Raw genomic sequence first — 16,246 nt, 5'->3', positions numbered from 1 at the left:
CTATACAAAATGAAATCTTTTTAGGTCTTAATATCAAATTTATCAGAATTTAAATGCAAAATTTTGGAATCAAATGAGTATTCATTAATTTTTACAACTAAGAAACAAGAAATGTATAGAAACTTCCATAAGTCTTCATTTGTAGCAATTTAATTACTTAAACAGAGTAGTGACCTCCAAACTAATCATATACCTTGATCAGTTTTGAATATACATTAGAATATATATTTCTAGATTATTTATAATATTACATATATAATTAAAATATGTACCAAAATAATATTAAAATGGAAAAATAAACAAACAGAAGTTCTAATGTTTCCTTCCCTATTCCAGCAATTGTTTTGGTAATCCCTGCGGTATATACATCCTGCTTTGGAGATCCCTGTTCTAGAGGTATAAAAAACTTAATACTTTTTTTAAAAAAAGGTATATTACTCCTCTATTTGCCCCTTAGCAGTCTCCCTTCCTAAAATCTCACTAATTGTGAACAAGATATGAGCTATGAGGAAATAATTTGAAATTTCATAGCTATAAAGGACTCTATTGGCCCCACTTACTATTTATACCCTGGTGGCTCCCAAATCTACTGCGTTAGAACCAGATTTTTCTCATTTCCCTTATGTATCCAACTATCTACTAAACATAACTGTAATCTTCCACAGGTCCCTCAGATACATTATGTCCAATTTGTTATTTCTCCCCCAAACCACAATACCTGTTTTAAAAACCAAGGTGTTATCCTTAATATCTCCCCCTCATCCTCCATGTTTAAATGTCACAAAGACCTAGCTAAAATGATACCACAAATTCTAAGGCACTTACCAGAACACATAAACATGGCAGGTACTCTGTACTAGTTGCTGCCTTATGTCAACACTAAATTCTCATCTCTCTAGAAATGTATCTTTTATTTCTTACCACTTTAATTCAGGCCATTATCATTTCTCATATTAGACTAGTACAACTGCTTTTTAATTATTTTCCCTAACTAGGGAATCCTTCTCCAATCAGTCCTATGGCTGTGAAACAGAAATATCATCATATAATTTCCCTATCTAACACTATTTGGTACTAGTAGTAGCCAATCACCTAAAAATAGGGCCCAGACCCTTAGTATCACATACAAAGATCTGCCTTTCCACCACCACGCCTTATAGACCCTATGCTCTAACTACACCAACTACTTACAATTGCCCCAATAGGTCATCATTTTTCATGCCTGTTTCACATGTCAACCCTGACTGCTTTATTATTTTCTCCCTTGCATGTTGCAAACAAATTAAGTTTTAAAGAATGAGTTGGCAGGTATCAACCTCCAAGAGACTTCTTCCCTGACATCCCCTCCCCACCCTGTACCCCAAACATACACCAGGGAATTTAGGCCCCACCTCTGTTGGCTCTGCTCCACCCAACCTCTATTACAGTTGGCACACTGTACTCTATGATGTGTGCATATCTGACATTCAAGAGGGTAAGCACTGTTTTTCTCATCTTGTGCTCCTGTGCCTAGCATACACCTGACCACATAGCTTATTAAATCAGTCCATGAAATGCACTTATTTTTTGGATAAAAGTATTGAAATCCAAGAAGAAAAGTGGAGGGAAATATCTCTAGAACTTGGAAAGAAAATTTTGCATAGAATTATTTTGTTTCATCCCCAAAACAATCCTATGAAATAGGAGCTATTATCTGCATTTAAAAAATGGGAAACTGAAGCTTAGAGAAGATAATTAACCAAAGGCACACAGCTAATAACTGGTAGAGCTATGATAAAATTCACCATCGGTCTCTAATAAATCACATTTCATTTCAGTAGCAATACTTCTTGTTTGAAATACTATTATAATTTATAAAAATTTCATTTCCCCTCTAATAGCCTTCAGTTACTAAATTTTGCCAGTTCTTTCCAATATTATCTCTTTCTTATGATTCCTCTTCCATCATTTTAATTCAAACTCTTAATATCTCTTATGTGAGCCATATCAATAGCCCTCCAGGTAACCTACCTGCCCTTCCAACTCATCTCCATCTAATTTACTGCATATAACCACCACCAAATCAATTTTTCTAAAGTAGCACTCTGTTAAAAACATTTTCAATTGTTCCTTGAACTCCACTGGAAAAAAGCTCATATTCCTTAACCTTGCATTTAAAGTTATAAGCAATTTGATTTCTTTAAAAGCATTCTTGGTGTCCCACATATGGTATGATCCACCCATACTCAGCTACTTGTTACTCCTCTAAACACATTTTGTTCTTTTTCACTTTCAAACTTTTTTCTCCTACTATTTCCTCCTCCAATTGAAGTCCTACCCACCCTCTATGGCTTGCAACAATTTACAATAGACCAATAAAGCAACAGTAATAGTTAAGGCTTGTGATATTGGCTTTAGATTTCTTTCCATTAGGACTTAAGCACTACATATAACTGGAGTAGATGTTAAATAAATACAATAGAACGAATAAGCAACATGACAACGTATCATACAAAATACAGTATCTGTTCTGTAAGAGTCAAGAAAGCTCTAGAATAGAAAGTAAAATTACCAAAGAAATTGGTAAAAAGTTTCTCTATGAGGCCGGACTAAAAAAATATGATGGTTGAATCAGAAAAAAACAAAGTTATAAAGAAGATGCCTCAATAAAATTTATAAAACTTTAATTTCATACACTACTACATTAAATCCCTAATGAATAAAGGAAATAACACTTTATAGATCCCGTATAGACTCAAAGTAAAAATTATCCTGAAAAGTTGACACAGATTTAAAGGACAAAAGGTTTCAAGAAAGGTTCAGTTTAATTTATAAATGACAGTTGCATGAAACATTATTAAAGACTGCTTAACGATCTTTGAAATACACTTCTTATCTTCTAAGGGTTAATATCAGAGAGAACCACTATCCTGCTCTCCCATAAAATATTTCTTAATGTCCTCAGACACTAGGCAAAAAAAATTAATCTGAAAAAAACAGTGCACTAACAAGACTGAATAGTTATTTGTACAATTTTACCCTTTTAAGACTCATAATGAATACTGATAATTCACCATGATCATTCAAGTTTCACTGTTCCTAAAAATTCATGTAAACAAAACCAGAAAATATTTTCTAGCTTAAACCTCCAGTCTGTAACACTGAATATGACTAAAACCATTCAAGTCAACATGAATTTCTAAAACTACATTCTAAGAGACTGTAGGCAAACTATCAGAATTATTACCTAAACCTTCATTTAAATCTAAATTGAGTCCCAGAGACAAACCCTCATGCTATATCATGTTTAGAGTATAAAGAGGAAATTTTGCTACACATATGATTCTGAACCTAGATGTTGAGAATAAAAAAACATAAGCACTGTATTACATTCTAAAGGAAAATGACTTTTTTCTATTTATTCATAATAAACAATACAGTATACTAAAGCAAGTAACAGCTTATCATAGCATTTTGAACACCTGTCTAATTCCCATAAAAATTAGCCACACCTTTAACTGACAATAGTACTTAAAACTAATATAAAAGACAGCCAGGTTACTTATTACATAGTTACAATCTCTCTGGTACTTACTAGTGTTGGAGAATTTTGATCTGGCCAAAAAGATTCTGGAACAGGCCAATGACCTATAGGAACCCCAGTTTTAGGATTTGGTCTTACATATATGAGTTTGTGACAGCTATGCCAAGGCTGAGATCCAAAAGGCCTTGATATATCTGGCTGCCCATCTATAGCAAAGAAATTAAGACAAAAAAAAAAGCATATATCACTAAGGAAAAAAAAATAAGAAGTTAAATTATATCCATTATTACTTAAGTTAATAAAAATGTCCTAATACTTGTTAATTTCTGGATTTTCCTATTTTTCTTAAACGGCAGAATACTATGACTGCTTAACATTGAGACTACATTACAATTTATTAGACAGTAAAGTCCAGAAATTCCAACTATGAGTTCAGTTGAAAGGAGATCCCACCGCATTCTTTGCTTTCCCAATCAGAACATGTAAAACATACTTTACGGTAAACATTTGTTTAACAATGACATGTTTTCTCCACTACACAACTATATAATAAAGGCAATTACATTGCTGCCTTATCATCGTACCTCCAGTGTTAAAAACAGTACCAGGCACACAGTAAATACTAGGTTAAGTATTACTAATTATTTCTTAGAAATCATTTTAACTAAAGCCTAATAACTAAAAAAATAAAAAAATTAATTAAAAACTCAATATGAAAATCTAGATTCAAACACCTACCTTTAATCTAAAATAATTTTAGCAAAATAGCAACTGTCTTCAATAATTCAGTGAACATTTACTTAGTGTCTAACTCTAAGCCAAGCATTAAAATAATTTAAAAATACATTCCATGTCTACCAATTGAATTAAAAAAATTTTTTTTAAGTTTGTTTGGTTTTTTAAACCAGACATTATACCACTTAGTCTTATCATCTGCTCCTTCCCTATGGTACCCATTCTTTCATCTCTATGACCTTTCTCTTCTCACAATTACTCACTCCAAGTGGATCACCTCTGCCAAGTGTCATTGATGACTCCAAATTTTGAAATAAGTTACATACAATGCAGAGGGTTACAGCTATAAACATTGGTTCTAGTATAACATCTTATACCCACTGGCTATTGGAAATAGTCCATGATCACAGAAGCCGAGAATACAGCTGGGGTTGGGGGGTGTGTGTAAGGGTAGGCTTGAGATTAATTAATGGCAAAAGCTGGTTCCTCATATTTGGATCCACACAAACCATTTGGTTCCAATCAGTTTGATCCTGAGAACAAAAGTAGCTAAGGAATACACCTAGGGTTGAACACTCTGGGAATTAAGGGACATGGGAGAAACATATACTAGAAAGACAAAATGGTATAATACTACAGGGGAATTACAAGGTTTCCTATCTATAAATACTTAAAATGGTTTTTGACTCTTATTAAAATTTCAGGTAATGAACAATCATTAATATAAAAAGGTAATGTTATTGAACTACCACCAATTTACTTTGACTTTCCTATTTAATCTTCCTTCTTTGCCAATAGCAGTTTTGCCATCTTAATAATTTGTCCTTGCCAATCTCAGCCAAAATCATAATAATTTTTCAATTTTAGCTGAGTAAATGATAAAGCAAGTTTAGAATGTCTTTAAGAAAAGTGCAATAATACCTTCTACAGGGGAAGGATCTGGTCCTGCTTTTTCAAAGTTTATTACCACCCCACTTTGTACTTTCTGCACCAAGGACTCCAGACACTGATTAAGCATTCTTGGAGAACAAACAGAGTATGAGCGGCCTGAGATTAAAAAAAGAAAAGAAAATAATAAAAAGAATAAAAACTAGTTAGCTGTGAGAAAGAACCATGGTGGAGTTTCTGACAGTACTAATTAACAAAAGTTCAATGATAAAGATTGACTTTTTTCATTATCTTATGGAAGAATGAACAAAAATAGTTATTTCCAACCAACAATCTCATTTTGTGAGAATATATACATTTTTCATTCTAATTACAGGTATTTGGAACACAGAACTCTTGGTCTGAACAAACCACAATGGAAAAAAAAATCGCATATACATATATAAATTACATAGATATAAAAAAACACTATCTCTGTTATCCAATATATCTTTAACACACACACATACATCTAGTAGTTGTCTTCCCAAAATCTTATTCCTGCTTAACAAAAGTACTATCTCTAAGATTTACACTAAGAACACAGCAGATATTTAATAATTACTTAACAGGTCTGCTGGCAGTTTTTACATATGTTAAATATTTGCATTTTAATATATAGATGGTAGCATGTGCTTTTCTAATTTCATTTGACTTATATACTTGAGACTCATCACCTATTTTAAATGAATTCCTCTTTTGTATATTTTAACCTACAATACTTTCAGTTCAGAAGCATTAAAATACTAGTGATTATTTTTTTAAAAAGATATCATCAGTGAAAAGGTCTATTAAACAGGATTTTCAACAAAAATATCTAGACCTTTGCCATCTAATATTGTAGACACTAGCCATATATGGCTATTGAGAGCTTGAAATACGGCTAGTCTGAATGAAGATGTATGGTAAGCATAAAATATACACTTGATTTTGTAGATTTGACATGGAAAAATGTACAATATATCTCATTAGTAATTTTAAAATATCAATTTCATATTGAAATAATATTTTGGATATATTGATTTAAAGAAAACATTATTATTAAAATTAATCATACCTGTTTCTTTTTATTTTTAATGTGGCTACTATGAAATTTATAATTACATATGGAATTTCAATATTTCTATAATACAAGTGCTGATCCCAACCAAAGCTAAAAACCTTGACAGCTAAAACTCAATTTTCAACCAAACATCTTACAATGTTACTTGTAAAAAGCTCAATATGAAGTCCTACTCTTTCACAAATTCAACCAATTATTTCAGAACACAAGCCACATTATTATATTTGACACATCAAATTACTCATATCAACTTATATGTAACATGATTTGCTAAAGGCTACTCAGAAAAAAGAACATTAGGCAGTAATGATTCAACTCCTCAAAGTCAGCTTTACTTAGAAAAACAAGTATCTTTTAATAAACAACTTACCTGTAAATAATAATGATGATCATAATCTTAAAAATACCTACCTACCAATTACTGAATATCTATGTGTGTGGCACTATTCTAATCATTTTATCATACTAATTCATTTAATCCTAGCAACAATTGTATGGGCTATTTTCCCCATTTTACCAATGAGAAAACTAAGGCACAGAGAAGTTAACTAACTTTTCCAAGTTAGTACAGTAGTACAGCCACAATTCAAACCCTTACAGCGTATTAGAAACTATTCTGGGTATACTTTGTCCCCCCAAAATCATGTTCATTTGAAATCAATATTTAAAACAGAGCATTCATATGGAATTATGCTTATTTGAAAGAACTGGCAAATTTAAATTTTTTCTTAGTTTAAGCATACACATGAAACAATACATAAAAAGGCTGACCATCTTTACATGCAAAGTATTTAGAAGCTTATATAACGGCTGAATATCTTATTTCATGAGATTTAAGCATTCCCAAGCTGTCATTAAAAAACAAAAATTTTAAAGCACATAATTGTGGCAATTCTCTACTTTCCTAATCAATTAATTGATTAGGAAAATACAAGCAAATCAGTTACAATCTCAACATGAAATAAAATTACTAACAAAGATATTTTGCAGAAATTAGAGAAAAGGTGAATAAACATGAGTCATTTGGCAAATAATAAAAATACATTAATTCTTCTGAAAGTTAAAGAGATCTTTATAAAGTGAGCCTATATCCCATGTAATGTTCCTCTCTATACTTAATTATTATCTATATCAAAACTCACTTCTTAGAATATATGACACTTCGTGCTGAAGCATAAAGTTTCTAGGATCACTAATTATAATTGCAAAAAAACTATATTAGCAAACTCCTTCAAGGCAAGAAGCTGTCTCACTTTGGGTATGTAGAGTCCGCAAAAAAAAGAAAAAAAGAAAAAAATCAAACTAAATATAGTGAGTGTGAAGGTAGTATTAGCATCTCAGTAAAACAGAAGAAGCAAAAGATTATTTCTAAGTTGCACAACAATCCTTAAAGAAGGTAAGAAAATTAAATGTATTTAATCTAGAAAAGTCTGTAAATTTTTATAAAATGCTTTGTTTATCCTTGATATTTTCACCATGTCTGATTAGACACTTTTTAATTTGCTATCATCCCTGCACCTCCCCCAAACCTGCTTCTCCCCTGTGTACCCATCTCAGTTCATGGCACAGCCATGCATCCTTGTGGTTCAACTGAATCATCTGGGAACCATCCTAGATTCCTTTCTCCCTCACTGCTCTTGTCCTTGGTTCTCCTTTGCAACAGACCACCTCTAACCACCTCCAAAATTAGCACTCTAGACCAAAGTATTATCATCTCTTACTAATCTCCCTGCTTCCATTCTTGCCACTAGAGTACATTCTCATCTAACAGTTGAAATAATCTTTTAGAAATAGAAATCAGATGTCAACCCCTCTAAAAGACCCTCCAAAGGCTTCCCATCACACTTAGAAAATAAAAAATATTTATTGTAGCCCAAAAGGCTATTTGAGATTTGGCTCCTGCTTCTCTCTCTAAACCTAGCTGTTACTCTCTGCTCCTCTGTTAGCTCCAGCCATATGAGCCTTCTTGTTGCTTCCAAATATACAGTGCATGTCGCTCCCCTTACCATTTCCTCTGCCTGGATTTCATGCAATTAACTCCATTATTCAGGTCTCTGCTCAAATGTTACCTCCTCAGAAAAAAGCTTACCTAGACTACTCATTCTCTGTCTTAAATTACTCTCTACTCCCTTATCCTAATTGTCTTTTCTTTATAGTAGGTAGCACTCCCTAAAATAATAATATTTATTCATTTTACATGATTATTATCCGTTGCGCAGTCCAAAGATATAAGCTTTCTGCCTATTGTCCCAGCATCTAGAACAGATATTTGGCAAAGAGTGGGCACTCATTAAATACTTGGTATCAAAAGAAAAATCCTACAATGACTATAATTATGCAATTCTTTTAAAAAGCATACATAGAAAGAAATATAACAGGATACTATTTTGGCAATATAGGTGACTTTTCCAATTTTTCTTTAGTGAACATGAATTGTTCTATAATGGGAAAAATAAATGTACACACACAACTCTTAACACTAAGTTTTAAAATGCACAGGAATTGTTAGCAGTGATTACATATTTGGATAGTGCAATACCAATAGGAATTAGCTTTTTTGTTCATTCTACTTCTCTGGTGTTTTATTCTCCAAAACTTTAAGTAAACATTCTTCCTTTTAAATTACAAAGGAAACATTATTCAGAGATATGAAAAGGTGAGTGGCACTTGAGCAGCCTTCCATTATTACTGGCAAGAGCAGGGAAAGGGGCAAATGAACTGCTCCATCAGGAAGGATTCAGCATGTATATTTAAGAAAGACTTCCTAATTTCTTAGACTAAGATTTTTGGGTCATTGAAAGGTGTTACCAAGGGTGACTGCAGAATCTTCTCCTCTGGAGATGTTCCTTTCAAAGAATAAACAAAATAGCTTTAGTATACTACTGTCCAAATGGAAGGATAAGTTAACTATTACATGATGTCTCAAGGTTCTTTTCAAACTCTGATTATACCACTCACTTCATTTCATACTCCCAATATTCCTGATCCTAGAAGACAAAAGTTATAGTACACAGAGTCCCAAAACTTCATCATAATTCTAAGTTCAAACTACGTAATTCATAGTAAGGACTTTCCAATGTGAAGATGTTTAAATTACAGCCTCAACTTTCAAAGCCCTTCACAATCTGTTAAGTAAAAACCTTAGAGTTAAAAAAAAATTAAAATCAGGATTTTAATAAGTGGATCAGTTCAAAGGTGAAAACTAAAATTTCATAAATACAAATGTGCATCCTCCCACAGAAACAATTAGGACTGTCACTGAAAAACATTATCCAATTGTTAGCAGTGAATCTCCAAATTTAGATGATAAACAAGTTGTCCTTTAAGAATTATGCATATGCCTTTTTTCCTCTGTAAATTAAATTGTGAAGGCATTACAAAAGTTCACAAAAGCATTTTCCTATAAAATGGAAACATTTAATAATGTGAATAACAGTTCCTAATTCATCTACTTCACATACCTGTGTAAGTCAATCCCTTTTTCTGTGAATTTAGCAGATTTCCAAAAGTCACAGAATTTTGGAAGAAAGGCACCTAAAATATTAATTAGGACTTGTATTTTCTCTTAACTTATGCAGCAGGCTATGATGGACTCTCATTAAAGCACCACTGACTGTGTCTGGAGACTATGTCACAACCCCTTATCACACGTGAAAATAGTGGAATGCTAGACTTGGATTTCAATTTAATACCAAATTCCTTAGGTGAGAACTACAGTGTTCCATGAAAGCAAAAACACCATGTCTGTTTTATTCACTACTGAAAGCCGAAAGCATGAAGCAATACTTGGTACACAACAGACATGCAAAACACATCTATATGAAATTAATACACCTGTTAACCAATTCCACATTATAGAAGTTCTGAGTTTATTACATATTATTATCCCAAGATTTTCATTAATGTTCACTCAGCATAGTGGCTATCTGATTTGATTTATAAGTGAAATATGAGCTAGATAAGACCTCATTACCTGTTTCCTTTAACCTATAAATCTACATGCTTGCCTCTGGGAAAAACTGTACTTAACCAAAGCATATTCCATCAAATGTATGATGAGATCATTCTCAAAACATTTTTCACAGAAAATATTACTATGGTATTTCTACATCATTGATAATCTTTGCAGATAAAAAAATTAGTTTAACAACTTCATATACTAGCATTTTCTACAGAAAAAAATTACCATTATCATATCCAAGAGTAACCATATTCTGTTCAAATCAAGATCACAGACCTTCATCAATAAATGTAGTTTTAAAACCATATCTATTAATTCCTAATATTAACTTGTTACATAAAAACAAACATGGAGTTTTTGAAATGTACATTTTAAAACATTCAGATTACATCTGCTTTAAGTCACTGAATTATTGCCAACAAAACACTTACCGCCTGTCACTTCACACATTGGTGTGATCGCAGAGTCATCTAAAGGCACACCTGTCAACTGTTCTGATTCTACTGACATGGTGCCAGGCAACCGCAGCACTAGTGCAAAAAGTCTCTGATCCCAGCGAAAAGGTTCCTTGGTCAATTCACTTCCAGGCAAAGGAGAATTAAGAGGTAAATGGAGCTAAAAGTAGGGGAGGGGAAAAATCAGTAAGATTTTTTTTGAAAAGGCTACTTTAATTACGCTTATATTAAAACTGCACTGAGTCTCCTATCCCTCCAAAAATAAGTTCAAATATAAAAGTTTATTCAGATATAGCTAAAATAGCACAAGATGTTATTTTAATTTTTCTTAAACTTTACTCTGAAGACATGAATTGAAAAAAATTTGTATTATTGTATTTCAGATTTAGACTCAACTACCAGGTACTAGATGGCTTCCAAATAAATCATTTCATTTAATCATTAAAACAACCCTGTGATTAAATGTTATTATTCCTATGTTCTGGATATAGAAAAATAAATAGGTCTCAGAGAGAAAAATGATTTGGCCTCCTATGTCCAAATAAGTACTTTTTCTATTACACAGAGCAGCTTCAAACATCTCTCCAGTTCTTAACAATTTTAAATATGCTTCATTTTATACAAGACAAACATTCCCAAAGCATTTGCATAAAAGTAAATTTTGTCACTCTAGTTACGTATTACGTGTATTAAAGGCAATGATTCTTACCATATCTGAGTAAATGTAGAGAGGTTTGTAGGGGTTTTCTGTGTGTGTGTGTGTGTGTGTGTGTGTGTGTGTGTGTGTGTGTGTGCGCGCGCGTGCGCGCGCGCGCATGCGTGTCTTTTAACAGATGTTTCTCCCCAGGCCTGCTAAATTAGAATCTCCTCTAAGATTCTTAAGAATCTTAAAAAACTTTAAAGCGATTCTAACGGGCCCCTCTGTACCAGCAAGAGTAACATATATGAACAGAATCCACATGTTGATCTTAGTATCACTAAATGAAGACAACCAAATATGACATGCAACAAGACGTTCACAACATCAACTATAAAGGATTCTTGCTAACAAAAAAAAAAAAAAGAGGAAGAAAGAAAGAAAGGAAAAGGTTGAATCTGAATTGAATCAAGCTTTCAGTTCTAACTACTAGTTTACAGGGAATTCTGGGGGTATAGGACCAAGTTCATCACCACCACCACAAAAGAGCAATCTGTCAAATCCAGAAGGTGGGACATTACACAGGACAAATGATCTGGTTTCTCCAATAAATCAATGGCATGAAAAAGCAAAGGGAGGAGACTGGGAAGGGGTTGGAACTGTTACAGAATAAGAGACAAAATAAAAGCAAAGACTTTTGAAATAATAGGAAATTTTGAAATATATGTTACTGGAATTAGTAATATTTAAATGTGATAATGGTATAATGCTGAGGAAAACAAAAATCCTTATCACTTGTGAAATTTTAAAAATAAAGTCCAAAATCAGTTCAGGACTAATTTCTATAAATATTGGAGTGGTTTTTTAAAATATAGAACACAGTGTAAAATTATCACATCTAAATTAATTGTCAGAGTTTATAATAATTTCTTCATAAAGCAAGACCTAATTGTATTGCGTTCAGCCTTTCTAAATCTCACACAGAGAAGGCTTCTAAACTTCATGGGTGTTGAAGTCATTCTACACTGATTTACAATTCAAGTTTCTTCATTGACTTACACCATTAAAAAAAGAAATCCAATTCTATTCTAGGAAGAGAAATCCTAGTGAAGCTGCGTTGGCATCTCTCTACAAAAGATTCATGCCATGAGAATACGCTACATGATTCCTTCAAGATCAGCCAAGATTTTGTGACTGTGGACAGGAGTCATGAGCTCTTTTTCTGGCACTGATCTTAAGGCAGAAGGCAGAAGCAACAGGGAAAGAATGCTGAAGAAATCTGGGCCAGGACGTTCTCTGAGGAAGGTTCCCCAACCTTAAAGGCTCTCTAACAACCGTAAACAGCTCAGGAACATTACCACACTCTCCTAGAAGATAAATGAGAAAGTACTGTTTACATCATCTTTTCTACAGACCAACCAACCATCTTTGTACTTGGGAAATACAAGTACCATGTGCTTAGTCATTTTCTCTCTAAGATGACAGAAATGTCAAAGTATCAGGGGCAATGGCTGAAGAGGGTTTTAACTGTTAACGCAAAGAATAACAGACTATGTGGAACTGTCTCAAGAATCAGGGGATAGGATAATAGGCACTGCACAGAACACATACAAACACAACTAATCATGTAATGATGAGTGTCTGCAATGCAGACAACGTAAAATGAAATAATTGGCCTTTGGCTGTACAATGCTAAATCTAGAATGTATTTCAAGTAAAAACAAAAACCAACAAGGGTCACAAGCATATTTCCAAGCATTTTACATATAGTTCTATCAATTTTATAAACTTTCAGCAAATTTTTATTCACTTTTCTAGTTCTTATTTCCCCCTCCCCAAGTCACCACCAATCTCTCAAAACCAATGAAGGGAGAAAAGTCTGCGATAGCTAAAATGTACTAGTAAAATAAGGAGTAATGGCAGGCAAACAGAAACAGAAAAAAGATAAAAACCTGAAGCAAAAATATTCTTAGGAGGATTGAATTATTTCCAAATCTAACTTTTACAGTTGAAATTCTAATAATGTGTTAAAATCACAAAGGGGGGATGTCTACCTGAATATATGGACTTTGAGAATCAAGGTGAAGTGCACACAAATCAAAAAGAAAAATACAAAACCAACCATTAGAAAAATGTGCAATAAAAATGAATAGATAATTCCCAAAAGAGAAAAATGGGCAAAAGATAAAAATACCCAAGAAGAAATCCATATAGCCTATAAACATGTGGAAAGATGTACAAATACACTAATTATCAGATAATACAAATTAAAATACTGATGAGATACCATTTCACAACCATAAAATTAGCAAACATTTTAAAAGTTTGACAATACCAAGTGATGACAAGAACATAAAGCAGTGGGAGCTCTCCAACATTCCTGGGGGGCCCATAAACATACAACCATTTGGAGAAAAACTTGATATCATCTGGTAAAGCTGAAGATGAGCCTACCCTGTAACCCAGCAATGCCACTTCTAAGAAGATATGTAAAAAAATATATATATATATTGACTACAGCATTATTTGAAACAAGGAAAACTGGAAACAACCTAGAAGTCCAGTAAGGGAATCAATAAACTGGTCTGTTCACATGCCAGTTGCAATGAATAACTAGATCTCTAAGACCCAACATGAACACATCTCAAAATAATTTGGTGGGGGGTAATATAACAGACATATATAAAAGAACATAAATCCGAAATGTATAGTTTAACGAATTTTCACAAGTTGAATGCAATTATGTAACTGAAATTTATATCAAGAAAGAGATTCCCTTCTTCAGAGGACTCTAGATTAAAAAAAAGAAAAGAAAAAGAAAAAGAGATTCTTACTAACTTATGTCCCCTCTAGTCACTACCCCTCCCCAAATTAATTTTGCCTGAATTTGAATTTTATATAAATAACAATTATAAAGTATGGTCTCTTTAGTTTATAGTTTCTTTCATTGTTATAGGGGTGACAGTCCTTTACACTGTTACTTGGAGCTGTATGTAGATTATTCATTCCTATTGTTGAATTGTATGCACACGCACATACTATAACTTACTTATCCATTTTTTTTGTTCATAGACCTTTGAGTTGTTTGGGTATGTTATGCATAATACAACTATGAAAGTACGTGTCTTTGTGGAAAACACATGTATGCATTTCTGCTGGGGATACACTTAGGAGTGGAATTGGTGGGTATGAATGAACATATAATATTTACTTTTACCAGATACTGCCAAACAGTTCTGCAAAGTAGTTATATACCAATTTATACTCCCACCAGCAGTGTATGAGAAAACCTCCGTACCTCCTTCCTCAACACTTAGTACTTACTGACTGTCTTTTTCGTTTTAACCATTTTGGTGTGTGTGTTTAATGGTAATTCAGTGGGGTTTGAAGTTCCTGGGTGTCTATGGAACTTGAATACCTTTTCATACACTTATTGGCCATTTCAATGTGCTCTTTTGTGAAGTGCCTATTAAAGTCTTCTGCTTTTTTTTTTTTTAATCTGGGTTGCCTATTTCTTATTGATTTGGATGACTGTTAATATATTCCAGATATGAGTTCTTTGTTGGATATAGTATTGCAAATATCTTCTCCTACTCTGTGACCTATGTCATTACTTTAATGGTATCTTTTGATAAAAAGAATTTATCTAATTTTTTCCTTTCACAGTGCTTTTTGTGTCCTCAAAGATCATAAAGACGCTCTCCTATGTTTTCTTCCAAAAGCTTTATTATTTTGCCACTTACAATTAAACCTGAAATACATCTGGAATAGAGTTTGGTATATGGTATAAGATAGGAGTAAAGATTCATATTTTCCCAAATGCATATCCAATTGACATAGTACCATTTATTGAAAAGACCATCCTTTCTATGCTGCACTGGAAGGTACCTCTTTCTAATACTGAGTGACTACGTATGTGTGAGTCTGTTTCTGGGTCAAAACTATATTAGATGGAAAAAAAGATGCAACATGATATACACAAAATAGCATCTCTACACACTATTATAAGTAAACAATATTGAGTATAGTGACTAGAAGACTGTACATCAAATTCACAATCATTACTTCTGCGAAGGGGAAGAAAGAGGAAAGTGACACCAGTAGGAGACCAAAGGAGACACAGCTCTATCTGCAATGTTCTGTTTCACTTACTAAATTTTTAAAAGTCTGAAACAAAAAAAACAAAACCAGGCAAATGTGGCAGGAATTTTTATAACACTTATTCTTATCCAGAATATCAGAACATATTAATACAAAGATAATTGTCAAAGTAAATTATTCATTCAAGTAGTTATCTATACCTCTTTTATAACGTCATTATTTTATACAAAACCAAAGATGAGAAAACTTCGTATGTGCCTCGACACAAAAAGAAGTAGATTAGATATAGTAATTACTAACCTCAAAGCTCAGACATTTGTAAAGACCCTAACAAAGAGTTCTTAACTAGCTGTTAATACTGCAAGAGGGTAAAATAGTTCCTGAAAATTATGCATGTATTCATTCATTCATCATTTTTTACATACCTACCAAATATTAGGCATGTTTAGGTTCTGAGAATTTAAAGGTAAATAATAAAATACAGTTCTAGTACTTCAGGAGTTCTGAAGCAAGGGATCATGTTCCTAAATGAACCTGTTTCAGAGATATGTTTAAAGATAAGCCAACAGAAAGAAGAAGATTAAAAATCACAGTACTAGCTATCAAGGTATTTAGTAGGATTTTTATTTCTGAACACTGGATGGGAAAATAGTTTTATAAAAGCTGTTTTCTGAGACTTAATCCCAGGAAACTTTAGAGTCTTCTAATTTAAGTGTCTAAACTATTGATGCTAAAAGAAATTAGCCATTAATAACAATACTTTTATAGTAGTTACTGCATATCAGACATCGTTCTAAATCCTTTATACATAGTACGTGTATATATAAATTCATTTACTCTACAA

General features: G+C 32.8%; 1 protein-coding gene across 1 annotated transcript in view; it reads right to left on the bottom strand.

Annotated features, from left to right (window-relative positions):
• The window catches only part of LOC105814247 (integrator complex subunit 6), a 29,180-nt gene extending 18,355 nt beyond the window's left edge, over window positions 1-10,825 (bottom strand). The window contains exons 1-3 of the mRNA XM_012649146.1: window positions 10,641-10,825; window positions 5,180-5,305; window positions 3,575-3,729 (exon numbers count right to left, since the gene is read on the bottom strand). Coding sequence (XP_012504600.1) covers window positions 3,575-3,729; window positions 5,180-5,305; window positions 10,641-10,719 — 360 coding nt within the window. The 5' untranslated portion in view covers window positions 10,720-10,825. The remainder of the gene's footprint in view (window positions 1-3,574; window positions 3,730-5,179; window positions 5,306-10,640) is intronic.
• Between the last annotated feature and the right edge of the window lie 5,421 nt (window positions 10,826-16,246).

Source organism: Propithecus coquereli, unplaced genomic scaffold (assembly GCF_000956105.1).
Source record: "Propithecus coquereli isolate 6110/MARCELLA unplaced genomic scaffold, Pcoq_1.0 Scaffold11, whole genome shotgun sequence".
NCBI lineage: Eukaryota > Metazoa > Chordata > Mammalia > Primates > Indriidae > Propithecus > Propithecus coquereli.
This window is presented reverse-complemented; position numbering and strand designations above follow the sequence as displayed.